The following is a 23,474-nucleotide window of genomic DNA, read 5'->3' on the forward strand; positions in this document are numbered from 1 at the left end:
CTCCCACATCTCAAATGTGGACTTTCCTTCAAATAGCTGTGTCCAATCCACATTTCCGAGCTCCTGCCTAATTTTGATATAATTAGCCTTGGCCCAGTTTAGTACTTTTCCCTTAGGACCACACTCTTCTTTATCTACGAGTATTCAAAACTAACAGAATTGTGGTCTCCGTTCCCAAAGAAATCCCCCACCGCAACTTCTACCACCTGGCCTGGCTCGTTCCCCAGTACCAGGTCCAATGTGGCCTCTTCCCTCGTCAAGACTATTGACGTAATGATTACTTAGATTACATTTTGTAGTTTTAATGACTATTTAGGTTATATTTTGAAGTTTCAATGATTATTTGGATTACATTTTGGAGTTTTAATAATTATCTGGCTATATTTTAGGCTGGGGTTTTCCCCTGAAGCGTTGGAGGCTGAGGGGGTGACCTAATAGCGGTTTATGAAATCATGAGGGGCATGGACAGGATAAATAGAGAAGGTATTTTTCCCTGATGTGGGGGAATCCAGAACCAGAGGGCATAGGTTAAGGGTGAGCGAGGAAAGATATAAAAGGGACCTAAGAGGCAACTTTTTCATGCAGAGGGTGGGAATGTTAATTATTATTATTTGGTTTATATTTTGGAGTGTTAATAAGAATTTGGGTAATATTTGGTGTTTTAATGATTAGTTGAGTTATATTTAGGAGTATTAATGATTATTTGGATTGTATTTTGGAGTTTTAATGATTACAATTTCCCATTCACCTTCTGTTCTGTCCCACCTCTGAGGCGGGCTCTGCTCTGATTGGTTGAACCTAGTGGTGGGTGGTGAGGGTCAGGGGTCAGAGTTGAGAGGACAGCAAGATGGCGGCTCCCATGTGCGAGCTCTTCTCGTTCTGCAGAGACGCGGCCGCCGGGACACGGGTCGAGGTTCGGTTCATCAGTAACGTTAAGGTAAGCGAGGCCGAGGCTGAGGCCTGATCCTGATCCTGGGACAGGCCCCACTGGAGGGTCAGGGTCCTCCAGGTAAGAGCGGGGTCAGCAGGAGCTGGGATCCGCCTGGCGGGGGACAGAGGGACTTCTCCCAGAGAGTGGAGTGTGAGGTTCATTCAGAGAGTGAAGGGGGGGGAGAGTGTGGGGTCCCTTCAGGAGAGTGAGGGGGGGGAGTGTGGGATCCATTCAGGAGAGTGAAGGGGGGGGGAGAGTGTGAGATCCCTTCAGGAGAGTGAAGGGGGGGGAGGGGGGTGTGGGATCCCTTCAGGAGAGTGAAGGGGGGGAGGGGGGTGTGGGATCCTTTCAGGAGAATGAAGGGGGGGAGGGGGGTGTGGGGTCCCTTCAGGAGAGTGAAGGGGGGAGAGTGTGAGATCCCTTCAGGAGAGTGAAGGGGGGGAGGGGGGGAAGAGTGTGGGGTCCCTTCAGGTGAGTGAAGGGGGGAGGGGGGGAAGAGTGTGGGATCCCCTCAGGAGAGTGAAGGGGGGGAGAGTTTGGGATCATTTCAGGAGAATGAAGGGGAGGGGGGGGAAAGAGTGTGGGGTCCCTTCAGGGGAGTGGGGGAAGAGTGTGGGATCCCTTCAGGAGAGTGAAAGAAGGGGGTGGGAGAGTGTGGGATCCTTTCAGGAGAGTGAAGGGGGGGGAGAGTGTGGGATCCCTTCAGGAGAGTGAAGGGGGGGAAGAGTGTGGGATCCCTTCAGGAGAGTGAAGGGGGGGAGGGGTGTGTGGGATCCTTTCAGGAGAGTGAAGGGGGGGAGGGGAGTGTGGGATCCATTCAGGAGAGTGAAGGGGGGGAGGGGGGTGTGGGATCCTTTCAGGAGAATGAAGGGGGGGGAGAGTGTGGGATCCTTTCAGGAGAATGAAGGGGAGGGGGGGGAAAGAGTGTGGGGTCCCTTCAGGGGAGTGGGGGAAGAGTGTGGGATCCCTTCAGGACAGTGAAGGGGGGGAGAGTTTGGGATCCTTTCAGGAGAGTGAAGGGGGGTAGGGGAGTGTGGGATCCTTTCAGGAGAGTGAAGGTGGGGGGGAGTGTGGGATCCCTTCTGGAGAGTGGTGTGCTGGGGACAGAGTTGTGGGATCCCTTCTGGAGAGTGAAGGGCGGGGGGGAAAAGAGTGTGGGATCCCTTCAGGACAGTGAAGCGGGGGAGGGGTGTGTGGGATCCTTTCAGGAGAATGAAGAGGGGGGAGAGTGTGGGATCCCTTCAGGAGAGTCAAGGGGGGAGAGTGTGGGATCCCTTCTGGAGAGTGGTGTGCTGGGGGCAGAGTTGTGGGATCCCTTCTGGAGAGTGAGGCGGGGTGGGGGAAGAGTGTGGGATCCTTTCTGGAGGGTGAGGCGGGGGAGAGTGTGGGATCCCTTCAGGAGAGTGAAGGGGGGAGGGGAGTGTGGGATCCCTTCAGGAGAGTGAAGGGGGGAGGGGAGTGTGGGATCCCTTCAGGAGAGTGACGGGGGGAGGGGAGTGTGGGATCCCTTCAGGAGAGTGAAGGGGGGAGGGGAGTGTGGGATCCCTTCAGGAGAGTGAAGGGGGGAGGGGAGTGTGGGATCCCTTCAGGAGAGTGAGGTGGGGAGGGGAGTGTGGGATCCCTTCTGGAGAGTGGGGGGGGGGGGGGGGGGGGGGTGGAGAGAGGGGGAGTGTGGTATCCCTCCTGCAGAGTGAGGGTGGGATTTCTTCTGGAGTGTGAGGAGTGGGGGGGGGGGTGGAGTGTGAGATCTCTCCCGGAGAGTTGGGAGGGAGGAGGGGTTGCGGGGTGAGATTCCTCCCGGAGATTGAGGGGGGAGGGTGTGATGTGGGATCCCTCCTGGAGAGTGAGAGTGAAGGATGGGGAGTGGGCTGTGGGATCTGGGATTCCTCCCAGCGTGGTGGTGGGTGGAGTGTGGGATCCGTCAAGTTGGGTTGTGGATCCCTCCCAGGGTGAGGGTGGCGGAAGTGGAGTGTGAATCCTTCCCAGAGTGAGGAGGGTGTGGTGTGGGATCCAGGATCCCTCCCAGAGAGAGAGGCTGGGAATGTGTGGAGAATTTGGAGAATTGGTTACAGATGGGTTGTGGATTGTCCCCAGAGAGAGGGTAAGGTATGTTACAGGGCTGTAGGATACTACCAGAGAAGGTTATTGGGGGTTATGGGGCCACTGACCCCCCCCCCCCCCCCTCCCCCCCCAAACAATGAGAGAGGAGTGGCGGGGGGTTGTGGAAGACGTGGGATTCCTTTGGAGAGAACGGTTGAATGGTTGCCCTAGAAGTAGATAGTGGGGGGGGAGTTGGGTCCCTCAGAGAATTGGAAGAGCGAGTAAGAATCCAAGGGCTGGGGATGAGGAGTCATGATTACCCAGAGAGAGGGGAGTGGGGGACACAATTAAGGTCATGTTTGAGCTTGTTATAACATATAAGATATCTCATGGATTTGACAAGGTAAGTGCTGAAAGATTGCTTTTCCTGAAAGGAGACTCAGGACCACTGGCCACAATCCTAGAATAAGGGAAATAAAGAGGAATTTCTTCGCTCAGCGAATACTCAATCTGTAGTATTCTTTCACGCAGAGGGCTGCTAAAGTTGTATCCTTAGTATGTTCAAGGCCGAGACAGACAGATTTTTAATCAATAAGACAATCGGGGCGAGAGGGAAAAGGCAGGGAAGTGGAGCTGATGATTATCAGATCAGCCATAATCCCACTGAATGGTGGAACAGACTCGATGGGCTGAATGGCCTTCTTCTGCTCCTAAGTTGTGTGCATTCTCTTTCCTACTGGAATGTTTCTTTTCTGGCTATTCTGAAATACCCCTTAAATTTCTGCCAGTGTATTTCTCCTTATTGATACCTCAATCTAACTTTCCAGTTTACATTAGCCAGCCCTGTCTTCGTGCCCATGTCGTTGCTTTTATTTAAGTTTAAAACGCCAATGATTGATCCATTGAGTGCTGTAAATTTTGATAGAATATAGAAAAGATTTTAGTCTATGTTCTAAATCTTTTCATTTTTATTCTTTATGGACAATGGACTATAAACGATAGAAATGGTCACTACTTTTAAAAAATGGAAAATATGCAATGAATTATAGAGTCATAGAGATTTACAGCATGGAAACAGATCTTTCGGTCCAACTCCTCCATGCTGACCAGATATCCTAAACTAATCTAGTTCCATTTGCCAGCATTTGGCCCATATCCATCTAAACCCTTCGTATTCATATACCCATCCAGCTGCTTTTTAAATGTTGTAATTGGACCAGCCTCCACCACTTCCTCTGGCAGCTCATTCCATACACGCACCACTCTCTGCATGACAAGGTTGCCCCTTAGGTCCCTTTTAAATCCTCCCCCTCTCACCCTAAACCTCTCTCCTCCAACCCTGGAAAAAGACATTGTCTATTTACCCTGTCCATGCCCCTCTTGATTTTATAAACCTCTATAATTCACAGCTTTGGGAAAACAAGTGAAGCTCTAACTGCTGCGTGTGAGACAGTGTAGGTCTGGAGATAAATTAAGCCACATGCTCCACAGCTAGTGGTACTCTTCTGTCAAGTCCTTTTAGTCTCAACTTTGCAACCATAGTCCTCCTGGAACCCAAAGACTTTGGTTTCCCAGGAGCTGCTCGGCAGGTCTGCATCTGGAGCTGTTTCTGAATCAAACTGTTACGATATATAACGATGCACCTCGGGGGCAGATGAAACTTGAACCCAGGTCTTCTGGAAACACTGTGTTCAGACAAATTAATACCACCTGGTTGTGTTCAGGGTAATTTTGCCCAGGTACAGTGTTTTGGTTGGCTTTCAATTTGCACAAGTTGCCCACAGGTTCAGGAGAACCCAGCTTAGCAATATGCCTCTGATTGATCAGAATGCAGTGAGAGAAGTGAAACAGAGTAAAAGCAAGGAGACTTTATTAGGCTAGCTGCACAATCGTGCTGTCCCCTTTTTCTGTAAACTAGCTATCTCTCATTCTCTGTTGAAGGAGCAGGGATGCTGAGAAAGTGGTTTTAAAATCCAAAGACAACTAGTTAGACGCTGAATCCTGCCCAACAGCCATTGAGCTAAAGGTAATCATTGCTGTGCAAATAACTTCAAAGCAAGATGGTCTGGTCAATTTGTCCAGTGACTGTGAATTGGAAATGCTCTTTTTTGGCCCTCCACTGATGATATATATTTTACTCTCTGTCTGTGTGTATGTGTGTGTTGGGGGGGGTGGTTTGGACGGAGAAAAGTTCAAGTTGAGTTTCACAATAAAAAAAACTTATTTTAATTGTGACTGAAGGAACCTGGTGTGGTTTGTTTTCATCCTGGGTATCAGTCAGTCAAAGACAAATTGAAAATCACACAACACCAGGTTATAGTCCAACAGATTTATGTGGAAGAATTAACTTTCGGAGCGCCGTTCCTTCATCAGGTGGTCCCCCTGATGAAGGATCAGCACTCCGAAAGCTAATGCTTCCAAATAAACCTGTTGGACTATAACCTGGTGTTGTGTGATTTTTAACTTTGTACACCCTAGTCCAACACTGGCTCCTCCAAATCAGAGGTAAATTGGCTCTTCCGGTAGTTTCATTTGCTCTGGGAATCGTGGGGCTCAATTTCCCGTGCAGTACCTCAGTGAGTCATGGTAATATGAGATGTAAGAAGATGAGGACTGAGATAGACTGTGGTTGGACACATTATTCAGTTTTGTGTTGGGTCTTTTGGATGAGCAGCCTTCCCCTGGGTTGTCAAAGGCATTCACCAGACCCCTCTTCATCCTTCAGGGCAGATCAACTGTCTCCAGCATTTCGGACAGGACTGCTCCATTTAAGCTTTTTTTTGTTTCCAAGGGGAAAGGACTCTTCGCCAGTACGGATATAAGGAAAGGGGAGACCGTTTTTGTGGAGCAGCCAGTTGTTTCAGCACAGTTCCTCTGGAATGCCTTATACAAGTACAAAGGTAAGGTGCAGAGAGAGCATCAACTGGCAACACTTGTTGGTTCACATATTGGGCGAGTGCATTTGCCTCTCAGACACTCCCCTGCATCTGGTTACGCCAGTGGACAGAACTATGTGACACTGTGGTCAAATTGTATGAGCATTCCATGTAATATCCAATGCATATGCAATATATATGTTCAATTCAATTCATGTGTAATTCCATGCAGTATACATTCAATTCCCACAATCTGCACACACTTAACAAAGTATGCATATGTGCAATGTAGGATTTAGATAATATGCCACACATAACCCAACCCAAAAAAAGCATTCCAGGATTAATGTTCTCAGGCAGCAAACCAGGGATAGTGTGTTCTACATCTGCAAGTCAAATGACCAGACTAAACCCTGTGATTAAAGGTTCCCAGGATTGGAGCTATGCACTTAAAAACTGGCTCACTATCATCAAATACTTCTCAAAGGCAACTAAGGGCAAGCAATCAACGCTGGCCCAGGCAGCAAGGCCCACGTCCCATGAGTGAAATTTTAAAAATCCCCACTGCTTTATTAAATTTCACCAAGAAAGGCAATCCCGATGCAGCAGTTGCTTCTGGTACAATAATTGGTTACTCAAGGTGCTTCAGCATTCGAACAAGTAGGAATCAGCAACCAATGTGTTGTCACAACTGCTTAAGCTCCCCACCTCGTGATGTCCCGGTCCGGGGAGAGTTTGATGGGGACAGTAAAGGAGGAAATTTGAAACGGTTGCAATCCTGTCATGTTGTTGAATTTCTCTCCAGCCTGTGATTACTGTATGAGGTCCCTGGAAACAGCTGAGGAGAACAGCCGCAGACTGTCGGGAAACCCCACTTTGATCCTCCCGCACCCTGAACAGTGCAGCGTCCGGAAGGAGCTCCTGGATACTTGCCCTGCCTGCAAGGTAACGGACCTGCTGGCACAATGCACAGGCCACCCTCTGTTCAGTGAACCCACCTTGGGATAGCATGTATTTGCTTCAAGGATCACATGGAGGGAGGGGGACAAACTGCCTGTGAGCAATTGGCATATCAAGGTGGGACTGCAACTTCAACTACAGACTGTGCACCACTGTAACATCTACCGTGACACAGAGCAGTGGAGGGGGGTATGCTAGAGGATGTTGTTGGGTTGTTTAACAGGTAGTAGGTGGTGTTGTGAGTCAGTCCGGACCCCCTAACCGTCAGTGCAGTGATCAGGAACCGTGTGGACCCTCCGACGGTGGGGGATAATTAGCGACAGTGCGGACCCTGTAACAGTGGAGGATGATCAGGAACAGTGTGGACCCTCTAACAATTGAGGATGATCAGGGACAGTGCAGGATGATCAGGGACAGTGCGGACCCTCTAACAATGGGGGATGACCAGGGACAGTGCGGGATGACCAGGGACAGTGCGGGACGATCAGGGACAGTGCCGGATGGTCAAGGACAGTGTGGACCCACTAACAATGGGGGATGATCAGGGACAGTGTGGACCCTCTAACAATTGGGGATGATCAGGGACAGTGTGGACCCTCTAACAATTGGGCATGACCAGGGAAAGTGCGGGATGATCAGGGACAGTGCAGGATGATCAGGGACAGTGCAAGATGATTGGGACAGTGTTGACCCTCTAACAATGGGGGATTATCAAGGACAGTGCGGACCCTCTAACAATTGGGGATGACCAGGGACAGTGCGGGATTACCAGGGACAGTGTGGGATGATCGGGACAGTGCGGGATGACCAGGGACAGTGCCGGATGATCAGGGACAGTGCGAACCCTCTAACAATGGGGGGTGATCAGGGACAGTGCGGGATTACCAGGGACAGTGCGGGATGATCAGGGAGTGTGCACCCTCTAACAATTGAGGATGATCCGGGACAGTGCGGGATGATCCGGGACAGTGCAGGATGATCGGGGACAGTGCTGGATGACCAGGGACAATGCAAGATGATTGGGACAGTGTTGACCCTCTAACAATTGAGGATGATCCGGGACAGTGCGGGATGACCAGGGACAGTGCAGGATGATCAGGGACAGTGTGGACCCTCTAACAATTGGGGATGATCAGGGACAGTGTGGACCCTCTAACAATTGGGCATGACCAGGGAAAGTGCGGGATGATCAGGGACAGTGCAAGATGATTGGGACAGTGTTGACCCTCTAACAATGGGGGATTATCAAGGACAGTGCGGACCCTCTAACAATTGGGGATGACCAGGGACAGTGCGGGATTACCAGGGACAGTGTGGGATGATCGGGACAGTGCGGGATGACCAGGGACAGTGCCGGATGATCAGGGACAGTGCGAACCCTCTAACAATGGGGGGTGATCAGGGACAGTGCGGGATTACCAGGGACAGTGCGGGATGATCAGGGAGTGTGCACCCTCTAACAATTGAGGATGATCCGGGACAGTGCGGGATGATCCGGGACAGTGCAGGATGATCAGGGACAGTGCTGGATGACCAGGGACAATGCAAGATGATTGGGACAGTGTTGACCCTCTAACAATTGAGGATGATCCGGGACAGTGCAGGATGATCCGGGACAGTGCGGGATGACCAGGGACAGTGCAGGATGATCAGGGACAGTGCGGACCCTCTAACAATTGAGGATGATCAGGGACAGTGCCGGATGATCAGGGACAGTGCCGGATGATCAGGGACAGTGCGGGATTACCAGCGACAGTGCGCTTCCTCTAACAGTGCGGGATGATCAGGGACTGTGCGGACCCTCTAACAATTGGGGATGATCAGGTACAGTGCGGGCCCTGTAACAATGGGGTATTATCAGGTACAGTGCGGGCCCTATAACAATGGGGTATGAACAGGGACAATGCAGGTCCTGTAACAATGGGGGATGAACAGGGACAGTGTGGGCCCTGTAACAATGGGGGATGAACAGGGACAGTGCGGGCCCTGTAACAATGGGGTATGAACAGGGACAGTGCAGGCCCTGTAACAATGGGGGATGAACAGGGACAGTGCGGGCCCTGTAACAATGGGGGATGAACAGGGACAGTGCGGGCCCTGTAACAATGGGGGATGAACAGGGACAGTGCGGGCCCTGTAACAATGGGGGATGAACAGGGACAGTGCGGGCCCTGTAACAATGGGGGATGAACAGGGACAGTGCGGGCCCTGTAACAATGGGGGATGAACAGGGACAGTGCGGGCCCTGTAACAATGGGGGATGAACAGGGACAGTGCGGGCCCTGTAACAATGGGGGATGAACAGGGACAGTGCGGGCCCTGTAACAATGGGGGATGAACAGGGACAGTGCGGGCGCACTAACAGTGAGGGATGATCAGGGAGACTGCAGACCCTCAAACAGTGCAGGATGATCAAGGACAGTGCGGACTCTCTAACAATGGGGGATGATCAGTGACAGTGCAGACCCTCTAACAGTGAGGGGATGATCAGGGACAGTGCAGGATGATCAAGGACAGTGCGGACTCTCTAACAATGGGGGATGATCAGTGACAGTGCAGACCCTCTAACAGTGAGGGGATGATCAGGGACAGTGCAGGATGAACAAGGACAGTGCGGGCGGTGTAACATTGGGGGATGATCATGGACAATGCGGACCCACTAATAGTGCAGGTTGACCAGGGACAGTGCCGGATGAACAAGGACAGTGCGGGCCCTGTAACAGTGGGGGATGATCAGGGACAGTGTGGACCCTGTAACAGTGGGGGATGATCAAGGACAGTGTGGACCCTCTAACAGTGGGGGATGATCAGGGACATTGGGGGATGATCAGAGACAGTGCGGACCCTGTAACAGTGGGGGATGATCAGGGACAGTGTGGACCCTGTAACAGTGGAGGATGCTCAGTGACAGTGCGGACCCTCTAACAGTGGAGGATGATCAGGTACAGTGGGGGATGATCAGAGACAGTGCGGACCCTGTAACAGTGGAGGATGAGCAAGGACAGTGCTGGCCCTGTAACAGTGGAGGATGCTCAGGGACAGTGCGGACCCTGTAACGGTGGAGGATGCTCAGGGACAGTGCGGACCATGTAACGGTGGGGGATGCTCAGGGACAGTGCGGACACTGTAACAGTGGAGGATGCTCAGGGACTGTGTGGACCCTGTAACGGTGGAGGATGCTCAGGGACTGTGCGGACCATGTAACGGTGGAGGATGCTCAGGGACAGTGCAGACCCTGAAACGGTGGGGGATGCTCAGGGACAGTGCAGACCCTGTAACGGTGGGGGATGCTCAGGGACAGTGCGGACCCTGTAACGGTGGGGGATGCTCAGGGACAGTGCGGACCCTGTAACGGTGGGGGATGCTCAGGGACAGTGCGGACCCTGTAACTGTGGGGGATGCTCAGGGACAGTGCGGACCCTGTAACGGTGGGGGATGACCAGGGACAGTGCGGACCCTGTAACAGTGGGGGATGATCAGGGACAGTGCGGACCCTGTAACGGTGCGGGATGATCAGGGACAGTGCGGACCCTGTCATGGCGGACGATGCTCAGGGACAGTGCGGACCCTGTCATGGCGGACGATGCTCAGGGACAGTGCGGACCCTGTAACGGCGGGGGATGCTCAGGGACAGTGCGGACCCTGTCATGGTGGAGGATGCTCAGGGACAGCGCGGACCCTGTAACGGTGGGGGATGCTCAGGGACAGTGCGGGCCCTGTAACGGTGGAGGATGCTCAGGGACAGTGCGGGCCCTGTAACGGTGGAGGATGCTCAGGGACAGTGTGGACCCTGTAACGGTGGGGGATGATCAGTGACAGTGCGGACCCTGTAACGGTGGAGGATGCTCAGGGACAGTGCGGACCCTGTAACGGTGGGGGATGCTCAGGGACAGTGCGGACACTGTAACGGTGGGGGATGCTCAGGGACAGTGCGGACCCTGTAACGGTGGGGGATGATCAGGGACAGTGCGGACCCTGTAACGGTGGGGGATGCTCAGGGACAGTGCGGACCCTGTCATGGTGGAGGATGCTCAGGGACAGTGCGGACCCTGTCATGGTGGGGGATGATCAGGGACAGTGCGGGCCCTGTAACGGTGGGGGATGCTCAGGGACAGTGCGGACCATGTAACGGTGGAGGATGCTCAGGGACAGTGCAGACCCTGAAACGGTGGGGGATGCTCAGGGACAGTGCGGACCCTGTAACGGTGGGGGATGATCAGGGACAGTGCGGACCCTGTAACGGTGGGGGATGCTCAGGGACAGTGCGGACCATGTAACAGTGGGGGATGCTCAGGGACAGTGCGGACCCTGTAACGGTGGACGATGCTCAGGGACAGTGCGGACCCTGTCATGGTGGGGGATGATCAGTGACAGTGCGGACCCTGTAACGGTGGGGGATGCTCAGGGACAGTGCGGGCCCTGTAACGGTGGGGGATGCTCAGGGACAGTGCGGGCCCTGTAACGGTGGACGATGCTCAGGGACAGTGCGGGCCCTGTAACGGTGGACGATGCTCAGGGACAGTGCGGGCCCTGTAACGGTGGACGATGCTCAGGGACAGTGCGGACCCTGTAACGGTGGGGGATGCTCAGGGACAGTGCGGACCCTGTAACGGTGGGGGATGATCAGGGACAGTGCGGACCCTGTAACGGTGGGGGATGATCAGGGACAGTGCGGACCCTGTAACGGTGGGGGATGCTCAGGGACAGTGGGGACCCTGTAACGGTGGGGGATGCTCAGGGACAGTGCGGACCCTGTAACGGTGGGGGATGCTCAGGGACAGTGCGGACCCTGTCATGGTGGGGGATGATCAGGGACAGTGCGGACCCTGTAACGATGGACGATGCTCAGGGACAGTGCGGGCCCTGTAACGGTGGGGTATGATCAGGGACAGTGCGGACCCTGTAACGGTGCGGGATGATCAGGGACAGTGCGGACCCTGTCATGGTGGAGGATGATCAGGGACAGTGCGGACCCTGTAACGGTGGGGGATGCTCAGGGACAGTGCGGACCCTGTAACGGTGCGGGATGATCAGGGACAGTGCGGACCCTGTCATGGTGGGGGATGCTCAGGGACAGTGCGGACCCTGTAACGGTGGGGGATGATCAGGGACAGTGCGGACCATGTAACAGTGGGGGATGATCAGGGACAGTGCGGGCCCTGTAACGGTGGGGGATGATCAGGGACAGTGCGGACCCTGTAACGGTGGGGGATGCTCAGGGACAGTGCGGGCCCTGTAACGGTGGGGGATGATCAGGGACAGTGCGGACCATGTAACAGTGGGGGATGCTCAGGGACAGTGCGGACCATGTAACAGTGGGGGATGCTCAGGGACAGTGCGGACCCTGTAACGGTGGGGGATGATCAGGGACAGTGCGGACCCTGTAACGGTGGGGGATGCTCAGGGACAGTGCGGGCCCTGTAACGGTGGGGGATGCTCAGGGACAGTGCGGACCCTGTAACGGTGGAGGATGCTCAGGGACAGTGCGGACCCTGTAACGGTGGACGATGCTCAGGGACAGTGCGGGCCCTGTAACGGTGGGGGATGCTCAGGGACAGTGCGGACCCTGTAACGGTGGACGATGCTCAGGGACAGTGCGGGCCTTGTAACGGTGGGGGATGCTCAGGGACAGTGCGGACCCTGTCATGGTGGGGGATGCTCAGGGACAGTGCGGACCCTGTAACGGTGGACGATGCTCAGGGACAGTGCGGACCATGTAACAGTGGGGGATGCTCAGGGACAGTGCGGACCATGTAACGGTGCGGGATGATCAGGGACAGTGCGGGCCCTGTAACGGTGGGGGATGATCAGGGACAGTGCGGACCCTGTAACGGTGGAGGATGTTCAGGGACAGTGCGGACCCTGTAACGGTGGACAATGCTCAGGGACAGTGCGGGCCCTGTAACGGTGGGGGATGCTCAGGGACAGTGCGGACCCTGTAACGGTGCGGGATGATCAGGGACAGTGCGGACCCTGTCATGGTGGGGGATGCTCAGGGACAGTGCGGACCCTGTAACGGTGGGGGATGATCAGGGACAGTGCGGACCATGTAACAGTGGGGGATGATCAGGGACAGTGCGGGCCCTGTAACGGTGGGGGATGATCAGGGACAGTGCGGACCCTGTAACGGTGGGGGATGCTCAGGGACAGTGCGGGCCCTGTAACGGTGGTGGATGATCAGGGACAGTGCGGACCATGTAACAGTGGGGGATGCTCAGGGACAGTGCGGACCATGTAACAGTGGGGGATGCTCAGGGACAGTGCGGACCCTGTAACGGTGGGGGATGATCAGGGACAGTGCGGACCCTGTAACGGTGGGGGATGCTCAGGGACAGTGCGGACCCTGTAACGGTGGGGGATGCTCAGGGACAGTGCGGACCCTGTAACGGTGGGGGATGCTCAGGGACAGTGCGGACCCTGTCATGGTGGGGGATGCTCAGGGACAGTGCGGACCCTGTAACGGTGGACGATGCTCAGGGACAGTGCGGACCCTGTCATGGTGGGGGATGCTCAGGGACAGTGCGGGCCCTGTAACGGTGGACGATGCTCAGGGACAGTGCGGACCCTGTCATGGTGGGGGATGCTCAGGGACAGTGCGGACCCTGTCATGGTGGGGGATGCTCAGGGACAGTGCGGACCCTGTAACGGTGGGGGATGCTCAGGGACAGTGCGGACCCTGTAACGGTGGGGGATGCTCAGGGACAGTGCGGACCATGTAACGGTGGGGGATGCTCAGGGACAGTGTGGACCCTGTCATGGTGGGGGATGCTCAGGGACAGTGCGGACCCTGTCATGGTGGGGGATGCTCAGGGACAGTGCGGGCCCTGTCATGGTGGGGGATGCTCAGGGACAGTGCGGGCCCTGTCATGGTGGGGGATGCTCAGGGACAGTGCGGGCCCTGTAACGGTGGACGATGCTCAGGGACAGTGCGGACCCTGTCATGGTGGGGGATGCTCAGGGACAGTGCGGACCCTGTAACGGTGGACGATGCTCAGGGACAGTGCGGACCATGTAACAGTGGGGGATGCTCAGGGGCAGTGCGGCCCGTGTAATGGTGGGGGATGATCAGTGACAGCGCGGATCGTCTGACGGTGGGGGATGATCAGGGACAGTGGGGGATGATCACAGACAGTGCGGACCCTCTTATAGTGAGGGATGATCAGAGACAGTGCAGAATGCCCCTGTAATCACACTCTCTTTCTCTCCAGGAGCTGTACTGCAGTACTGAGTGCCGCCAGGCTGCAATGAAGCAGTACCACCAGGTCCTGTGTCTTGGCCCCTCAAAAGATGACCCTCAGCACCCCCTGAATCAGCTGCAGGAAGCCTGGCGGTGAGTGAAATTTTACCTGAACGTATTCCAACTTACAGCTTTCCTGACAAGCATGACAGGGTGGATACAGATAGAATACTTCCAGTGGCTGTTGAGTCTAGAATCAGAAACATCTCAGGATAGAATAGACTAGAACAGCCTTTATTGTCATATATACTCAATGAGTGTTGGGACATGTTTATAAGTTACCAGTTCCAGCGCTGACTTAGATACAAAAGTACCTCAGTGCAGCTTCTTTAGTTCCAAGATTTTAACCAATACATAAAGAAAGCATTCAGCATGATAGGAAAGAGTTCAGTACAGCAGACTACACTGCCATTTAGCTTCCAGTCCCCACTAGACTCTGGCTCCACCTCGTGCCGACGATGTGCCATGCCATGAGGCTGCCACACCATCACCTAGAGGCTGCGGCACTCTGCCTGGAGGCCACTGCACCAGGCCGGGAGTCATTACTCACCAGAGACTGAGGATCGTCCCTCCTCACGGGAGGTCAGTGTTGTTGGTGGTGGCCGGGAGTCAAACTAAAAAAAGAAGGGAAAAAATACGAGGCGTAAGAAAAAAAGAAGAGAAAGAAGAAGAGTGGGCGGAGCGAATGGGTTGCAGCTTGAGCGGCCTACTCTACTGCCACCTTGTAATGCAGAATAAGGGGTAGGCCTTTGAAGACTGAGATTTGGGTAATTTCTTCACTTCGATGGCATTGAATCTTTGGAATTCTCCTCCCCGGAGGACGATGAAAGTTCAGTCATTAAGCAGGTTCACAACAGGCATCAATGTTCATGGTGAGCTGCCTTCTTGAACCGCTGTAGTCCATGTGCTCTGGGTTGACCCACAATGCCCTGAGGGAGGGAATTCCAGGATTTTGCCCCAGCGACAGTGAAGGAATGGCGATTTATTTCCAAGTCGGGATGGCGAGTGGCTTGGAGGAGACGTTACAGTTGGTGGTGTTCCCATGTACCTGCTGCCCTTGTCCTTCTGGATCGGTCGGGGGTTTGGAAGGTGCTGTCTGAGGATTTTTGGTGAATTTCTGCAGGGCACCTTGTAGATAGTACACACTGCTGTTACTGAGCTTCAGTGTTGGAGTGAGTGGACATTTCAAATGCTGGATGGGATGCTTGTTATATGGTCTACTTTGTCCTGGATGAATTGAACTTGTGTTGCTGGGGATGTATTCAGGTGAACCTGCTGTTATCTCGCTCTCAGGCCTCTGTGTCCTTCCTGAAGGGCAATATTTAAAACTCATTGAGCTAGTTGGTTAGGCCACTGTTGGAATATTGCATGCAATTCTGGTCTCCTTCCTATCAGAAAGATGTTGTGAAACTTGAAAGGATTCAAAAAAGATTTACAAGGATGTTGCTGGGGTTGGAGGATTTGACCTATAAGGAGAGGCTGAAAGCTGTTTTCCCTGGAGTGTCGGAGGCTGAGGGGTGAGCTTATAGAGGTTTACAAAATTATGAGAGGCGTGGATAGGATAAATAGACAAAGTCTTTTCCCTGGGGTCGGGGAGTCCAGAACTAGAGGGTTTAGGGTGAGAGGGGAAAAGTATAAAAGAGACCTAAGGGGCAACCTTTCACCCAGAGGGTGGTACGTGTATGGAATGAGCTGCCAGAGGAAGTGGTGGAGGCTGGTACAATTGCAACATTTAAGAGGCATTTGGATGGGTATGTGAATAGGAAGGGTTTGGAGGGATATGGGCCGGGTGCTGGCAGGTGGGACTAGATTGGGCTGGGATATCTGGACGGGTTGGACCGAAGGGTCTGTTTCCATGCTGTACATCTCCATGACTCTAGTTGGTGAAGGAGTCTGCTCCTCAAATGTCTATGTGAATGGAAGTTACTCATGGCCGAGTGGTATTATCACTAGACAATTATGACAGAAACCCTGGAAATGATCTGGGATTTTGGTTTTTAATCCCACCTGGGCATATCGTGGAATTTGGATTCAGTTTAAAATCTGGAATCTAATATTGGCCCAGAAACCATTGTTGGTTGTTAGAAAAACCCATCTGACTCACTAATGTCCTTTAGGGAAGGAAACTGCCATCCTTACCTGGTCTGGCCTACATGTGACTCCAGACCCACACCAGTGTGGTTGACTCTTAACTGCCCTCTGGGCAATTCGGGATGGACAATAAATGCTGGTCTAGCCAGTGATGCCCACATCCTGTCAATGAAAAAAAAAGCCAGAGTTGGAGTTAGATTGTGATCCTGCTCGTGTTTTTGCGTGCAATAGGGTTACAGCAGCAGAATGGTCAAGTCAAGAATAGCTTTCTTTGGCTTTTCTACTGTATACAGCTGATACAGTAAAAACGAGAAGTGTTCCTCCAGGAGGTGGTTACACCCTTTAAATTGGGTAACTCAAATATCTGTGATCAAGTACAGGAAGGTATGATTGTAGGTGAGACAGGTACGGGGCAACAGCCAAAGAGCCTCGGTTTCTGTAATTGTCCAGCAGTTAAGGGGTTCTTGGAAGCTGTCTGAATGTGAATGGTGACTGCAGGGAGGATGCACGAAGTGACCACGGCATTTTGGAACGGGGAGCCATTCAACTGGGAGGGAGAAATAGGAATGTAGTGGCAGTAAGGGACAGTATACTTAGGGAGGTAGATACTGTTCTCTACAGCCATGAGCAGGAGTCCTGAAGGCCATGTTACCTGTCCAGTGCCAGGGTTAAGGACATCTCCTTGTGGCTGGGGAACAACTTCAAGAGGGTGGAGAGAGGTCCAGTTGGCTTTATCCACATTGGTCCGAACAGAATTGATACGATTGGAAAGGAGGTTCTGCTGAGAGATTTCAAGCAGTTCAGAGCTACAGAGCCATTACGACAGAGAAAGAGACCACTCCGCCCATCAAGTCCATTGCTGGACATTGGAGACACTACAGTGAGACAAGCTGCAGAAGGGTGTGATTACAGCGTGACAAGTTTATACAGACAGTTTGTACGACCAATCTACACATTGGAATTTGTAATAAGCTTGTAAAAAATAGTTGATTTTAAAATGGTGACTGAACCATATCCTGGTCAATTAGCTCTCATGCTCAGATATGGGTTTGCCACTCCATGTGCAGGGTTATGGGTCATTGAGTGGTAATAAAAATTCTTCTGTTTGTTACAGGAACATGCACTACCCTCCAGAAACAGCCAGCATTATGCTGATGGTTAGGATGGTTGCCATGGTGAAACAGGTAACTAGAGATTGCCAGGCTCTGTAAGGTATGTCTTGTTGTACCTGAACTGATGAATGATAGGTTTCTTTTCACTCAGTGAGATGTAGAAAGTGGTGTTAATTCAGTTTGGTTATCCTGGGTCAGCTGACCTCAGCAATGGTAACAATTTGCATTTATATAACCCCTTTAATGTTAAAAATAGAACCCACAGGCATGGCTGTGGATGAATATCACCTCTTCGATCAACATGTCGAAGTCCCAGTCCAGAGAACTGAGTCCATCATCCAGGGTGACACTCCCCATACATAGGCAAAAGTGGGTACTGCAGATGCTGGAGATCAGAGTCAAGATTAGCGTGGTGCTGGAAAAGCACAGCAGATCAGGCAGCATCCGAGGAGCAGGAAAAATTGGCAAACGTCAATTTTCCTGCTCCTCGGATGCTGCCTGACCTGCTGTGCTTTTCCAGCACCACTCTAATCTTGATTCCCCATACATACTGAGGGAGTGCTTCACTTCCGGATGTGCTATCTTTCATTCAGATGTTCCGTTAAATTGCAACCCCCATTGGAATCTGTGAAAATTCAAGAGGCGAAGAACTGTCCCAAAAGTCACTATTTAAAGTAAAAACGAACAACTTTATATTTTTAAGTCTAACAGAGAATAATTAACTAACAACCATTTACAACTCCTTTCTCTGAACCTATCTTTTACCTTCCCCTCTACCAGTCCGATAAAACTCCCATTAGGATTTACAAAAAAAAATCAAATTTCAAAACCAGCCAGTTGTCGAATCTTCTCATTGTATGTTCCTCTGTAGATTTTCTCTCCAGGCCAGTGTCAATGTTTCTCTCTGTGCAAACTCCTTCTCCAGACAGATACCTCTCAGAATGCTCTTACTAGCAGCCTACATCTGTTGATCTTTTGGAGTTTGCTTTGCCACTCTGGCTAACTGTTCAAAATGTCTGATCTCTATACCCCAAAACATCAGATCGCTTCATTGGTTTTAATATTGTCAAAATACCAAATTCAAACTTGATTGGAGTTTGGTATCTTGGGGCATAATTTAAACTGATTGGCTGAATTTGAATTTGTTTTTTTTATCCTGGCAACACCGCTCTTAGCTAGTTGTTCGACCAAATGTTACATCATTACCTTGTTCAGAACACTTTTGCTGAGTCAGGTAGTTCTGCTAACGTTTCAATTCTCTTAAAGGTTCATAACACAGGTTTAAATGAAACCATAAGCTTTCAGAGTGCTGCCGTGTGTAGTGAAGAAAAGCAGACAGGCAGAGACATCAATGGACAGTGTAACAGATGTCAGTTTTTCTGTTTAACAACTGTGCCTATATTTTGAAATAGTGTTCTTTTTATGAGCATTGTATAAAGCAGATTTCTTAGATACCCTACAGTGTGGAAACAGGCCCTTCAGCCCAACAAGTCCGCACCGACCCTCCGAAGAGCAACCCACCCAGACCCATTCCCTTACATTTATACTTGCACCTAACAGTATGGGCAATTTTACATGGTCAATTCACCTAACCTGCACATCTTTCAATTGTGGGAGGAACCGGAGCACCCGGAGGAAACCCACACCGACACGGGGAGAATGTGCAAACTCCACACAGGCAGCTGCCCGAAGTGGGAATTGAACCCGGGTCCCTGGTGCTGTGAGGCAGCAGTGCTAACCACTGAGCCACCGTGCCACCCCAATGTATGGGAGGTTGTGGAATCTGATAGTACTGAGTCATTCATGTGAGAATTGGATACATTTCTTTCAGAATGCAACATTTAGGAATGCGATTCGTCAGTAGTGATGGGGTGAGTGTACATGTTGGGGGTGCAAGTAACTTTGGGCTTTGAGCCCCAACTCTCTCCATCACTGAGAGTTTTGCACACCTCATGACTGGTTCTGTTGTCAACTCATCAATGGAGGTCGATTGCTGTAATTAATCAGTTTCACCTGTGTAGACAGTCCCTTGATAATGCAGAACCTGAATGTTGCAGATAAGAGAGGCATGTTCACCTGCTCTCATCAGGACAGAAGGCAAGAATGCCAAATTGCAAATAATTTACACTATGGAAGGAAAGGCTGCTGATTGGTTGGCAAGTTGATTCTGTTTGAGGTCAGAGATAGCGATTCTTTGATTTGGGTCCTGTTTACCACACCCTGAGAAAAAGAACCGGAAATGATGTCACCACAGGAAATGACACCACCAACCCAAGGAAACCCAAACATATAAAGAGAAAGCAGGAAACACCAGCAGTGCTTCATCCGGAGGCTCACTGACGATGTTACCTAGTATGGTGACAAAATGTCTGAAAATGAACCTTCCAGTTCACCGAGCAAACCTGCATCCAGAACCTCAACCTGAGCTACAAATCATATCAAAACTCGCTAGTGATTCTTTTAGTTACCCGGCACTTGGGGAGCTGGTTGTTTTCTCCATAGCCAATCAGATGCTACTTGCCAACCAATCAGCTACCGTTTGGGTTGAAGTTTGGCATTCTTGTGTGTGTCCTAATGAGCGAGAGAGGAAAGCTTGGAGAATTGTTTCGTTTCTCAGCAATATTCAGCCTGATTATAGTTGTAGCATGTGACTGTGAGGATGGTATAAAGTGAGCCAGATGGACCCTGGTCTTCGGAATTTCAAAGTTCTTAACGAGATTTGTCTTTTGCACTAAATATTATGAAACTGTTTTACGTTAGTGTAACTCTTGCTCTGTGAGTGATAATAATTTCTCTAGATTTCCCAGTTTCGGTCACCATTTTTTAAGAACTGCATGGGGATGGGTCCATGACTGGGGTGAGGTTGCTAACCAGTGCCCTGGTGTTTGAAAATGTGCAGGGTTCGCTTTAGCGTCCTCATTTCTGTCCCTCTTTCTGTTCAAAGGCTAAAGACAAGGCACGCTGGGTGAAGCTTTTCTCTCAGTTTTGCAGCCGAACAACCAATGAAGAGGAGGAGATCGTTCACAAACTGATTGGCGACAAATTCCAGGTGGGAGTTTCCATTGGCCTGAGTGTTACGGAAAATAACCTGACCCGCACGGTCGGTGAGGGACCTCTAAGTAAACAAGGTCATGAAGGAGTCAGTAAACAGTCCGACTAACTGGGTGCTGTTGGATTTGTAGCTGCTGCTGTTATCCTTGGCACCCACTTCCATTCCTCCTCGAATTGTGGGAAATGCTGTCAGTTTGTGGCCGATTACCCATTGTCAATGAGAAGGTAATGATGGTTGTCCTCCGACAGCCATTGCTCTGGTTTTCTCAATGGAGCACTTTGCAAGAAGGGGGAAGCAGCATTTTGGTGGTGCAATGGTAGTGCCACCGCACTTTCTTTACTTATTCACTCGCAGGGCATGGATGTGTCTGGCCGGCCAGCATTTATTGTCCATCTTTAGCTGCCCTTGAACTGAGTGGCTTGCTAGGTCATTGCAGAGGGCCGTTAAAAGTCAGCCACATTGCTGTGGGTCTGGTGGTGCATGTAGGTGGGGATAGCAGATTTCCTTCCCTGAAGGGCATTACTGAACTAGTGGGTGTTTCTGACAATCGGCAAATGGTTTCATGGTCATCAGTAGATTTTTAATTCCAGAATTTATTTTTAAATTGGCTTTGAATTTCACCATCTGCCTTGGTGGGAATTGAACTCAGGTCCCCAGATCATTAGCCAACTTTCTGAATTAATATTAATTAATTTGAGTGGGAGCAGCGGCCGAGGAAAAACGAACCCGGGAGACTACAGCTAAGGTAAGACAGTTTGTTTCAAAATTACTTACCTGTAGCGGGCAGCAGAAGTGAGGTTGGAGCGCATAGCTGGGCGGGAAGGTAAGTGATTAGTATTTGAGTGGGTGTGTTCTAGACCCCAGGTCCTACTTCCGTAGGGCCTCCCTCCCACCCTCCTCCTCTAACCTAACTTTAAAGTCCACAGGTTATTGACTCAGTGTTCTTGTTTTTGGAGACAGTGTACAGTCATGGCAGCGCAGGCGGTGGAATGTTCCTCCTGCAGGATGTTTGAGGTAGGGGTGACCACCGATACTCCTGCCGACTTCGTGTGCAGGAAATGCAGTCAGATCCTGATCCTCACCGAACGAGTTAGGGAACTGGAACTGGAGCTGGATGAGCTGAGGATTATTCGAGAGGCTGAGAGGGTGATCGATAGAAGCTACAGGGACATAGTTACGCCGGAGAACAGAGGTAGCTGGGTAACAGTTAGAGGTGGGAAGGGGAAGAAGCAGGCAGTGCAGGGTTCCCCTGTGGTCGTTCCCCTAAAAATAAGTATGCAGCTTTGGAAACTGTTGGGGGGGACAGCCTTGCAGGTGTAAGCTGCAGTGAAGGGGTCTGTGGCTCTGAGATTCAGAAGGGAAAGGGGGAGAAGAGGAGAGCGCTAGTTATAGGGGACTCTCTAGTTAGAGGGACGGACAGGCGGTTCTGTGGACATGGGCGAGACTCTCGGATGGTTTGTTGCCTCCCGGGTGCTAGGGTCCGAGACGTCTCGGACCGTGTCTTCAGCATCCTTAAGGGGGAGGGTGTGCAGCCAGAAGTCGTGGTACACATTGGCACCAACGACATAGGTAGGAAGAGGGGTGGGGAGGTCATTCAAGAGCTCAAGGAGTTAGGCTGGAAGCTAAAAGCTAGGACAGACAGAGTCGTCATCTCTGGGTTGTTGCCGGTGCCACGTGACAGTGAGGCAAAGAATAGGGAGAGAGTGCAGTTGAACACGTGGCTGCAAGGATGGTGTAGGAGGGAGGGCTTCAGATATTTGGACAATTGGACTGCATTCTGGGGAAGGTGGGACCTGTATAAACAGGACGGGTTGCACCTGAACCAGAAGGGCACCAATATCCTGGGGGGTAGGTTTGCTAGCACTCTTCGGGGGGGTTTAAACTAATTTGGCAGGGGGATGGGATCCGGACTTGTAGTCCAGCAAGTAAGCTAGCTGTGTGTCAGGATGTCCAAGACTGTAGGGAGGCTGTGGAGAAGGTAGCACTGACAGGGACTACTTGCGGACACAGAGATGGGCTCAAGTGCGTATACTTCAATGCAAGGAGTATCAGAAATAAGGTGGGTGAACTTAAGGCGTGGATCGGTACCTGGGACTACGATGTTGTGGCCATCACGGAAACATGGATAGATGAGGGACAGGAATGGCTGTTGGAGGTTCCTGGTTACAGATGTTTCAGCAAGATTAGGGAGGGTGGTAAAAAAGGAGGGGGGGTGGCATTGCTAATTAGAAATGGTATAACGGCTGCAGAAAGGAAGTTTGAGGGGGATCTGCCTCTGGAGGTAGTATGGGCTGAAGTCAGAAATAGGAAAGGTGCAATCACCTTGTTGGGTGTTTATTATAGGCCCCCCAATAGCAGCAGAGATGTGGAGAAACAGATTGGGAAACAGATTTTGGAAAGGTGCAGAAGCCACAGGGTCGTAGTCATGGGCGACTTCAACTTCCCAAATATTGATTGGAAGCTCTTTAGATCAAGTAGATTGGATGGGGCGGTGTTTGTGCAGTGTGTCCAGGAAGCTTTTCTAACGCAGTATGTAGATTGTCCAACCAGAGGGGAGGCCATATTGGATTTGGTACTCGGTAACGAACCGGGACAAGTGATGGGCTTGTTAGTGGGTGAACATTTTGGTGATGGTGACCACAATTCTGTGACTTTCACCTTGGTTATGGAGAGAGATAGGTGCGCACAACAAGGAAGTTTTTACAATTGGGGGAAGGGAAATTACGATGCTGTAAGACAGGATTTGAGGAGCATACGTTGGGAGCATAGGCTGTCAGGGAAGGATGTGGTGGAATTGTGGAACTTTTTCAAGGAGCAGATACGACGTGTCCTTGATATGTATGTACCGATCAGGCAGGAAAGAAATGGTCGTGTGAGGGAGCCTTGGTTGACGAGGGAGATTGAATGTCTAGTAAAGAGGAAGAAGGAGGCTTACATAAGGTTGAGGAAACAAGGTTCAGACAGAGCAGTGGAGGGATACAGGATAGCCAGAAGGGACCTGAAGAAAGGGATTAGGAGAGCTAAGAGAGGGCATGAAAAATCCCTGGCGGATAGGATCAAGGATAACCCCAAGGCATTCTATGCGTATGTGAGAAACCTGAGAATGACGAGAACGAGGGTAGGTCCGATCAAGGACAGTGGTGGGAGACTGTGTATTGAGTCGGAAGAGATAGGA

General features: G+C 51.5%; 1 protein-coding gene across 2 annotated transcripts in view; it reads left to right on the forward strand.

The window, feature by feature from the left end:
• The first annotated feature begins 817 nt into the window (after nucleotides 1-817).
• smyd5 (SMYD family member 5) overlaps nucleotides 818-23,474 on the forward strand; it is a 42,330-nt gene continuing 19,673 nt past the window's right edge. Inside the window, exons 1-6 of one of the 2 annotated variants that reach the window (XM_072578053.1) lie at nucleotides 818-937; nucleotides 5,763-5,871; nucleotides 6,653-6,792; nucleotides 14,016-14,137; nucleotides 17,250-17,319; nucleotides 20,192-20,296. In XM_072578053.1, the coding sequence (XP_072434154.1) occupies nucleotides 848-937; nucleotides 5,763-5,871; nucleotides 6,653-6,792; nucleotides 14,016-14,137; nucleotides 17,250-17,319; nucleotides 20,192-20,296 (636 nt within the window). In that variant the 5' untranslated portion in view covers nucleotides 818-847. Of the gene's footprint in view, nucleotides 938-3,203; nucleotides 3,375-5,762; nucleotides 5,872-6,652; nucleotides 6,793-14,015; nucleotides 14,138-17,249; nucleotides 17,320-20,191; nucleotides 20,297-23,474 lie in introns of those variants that run through there. The other variant, XM_072578063.1, reaches the window with a different exon arrangement.

This window comes from Chiloscyllium punctatum, chromosome 1 (assembly GCF_047496795.1).
Source record: "Chiloscyllium punctatum isolate Juve2018m chromosome 1, sChiPun1.3, whole genome shotgun sequence".
In the NCBI taxonomy this organism is placed as follows: domain Eukaryota; kingdom Metazoa; phylum Chordata; class Chondrichthyes; order Orectolobiformes; family Hemiscylliidae; genus Chiloscyllium; species Chiloscyllium punctatum.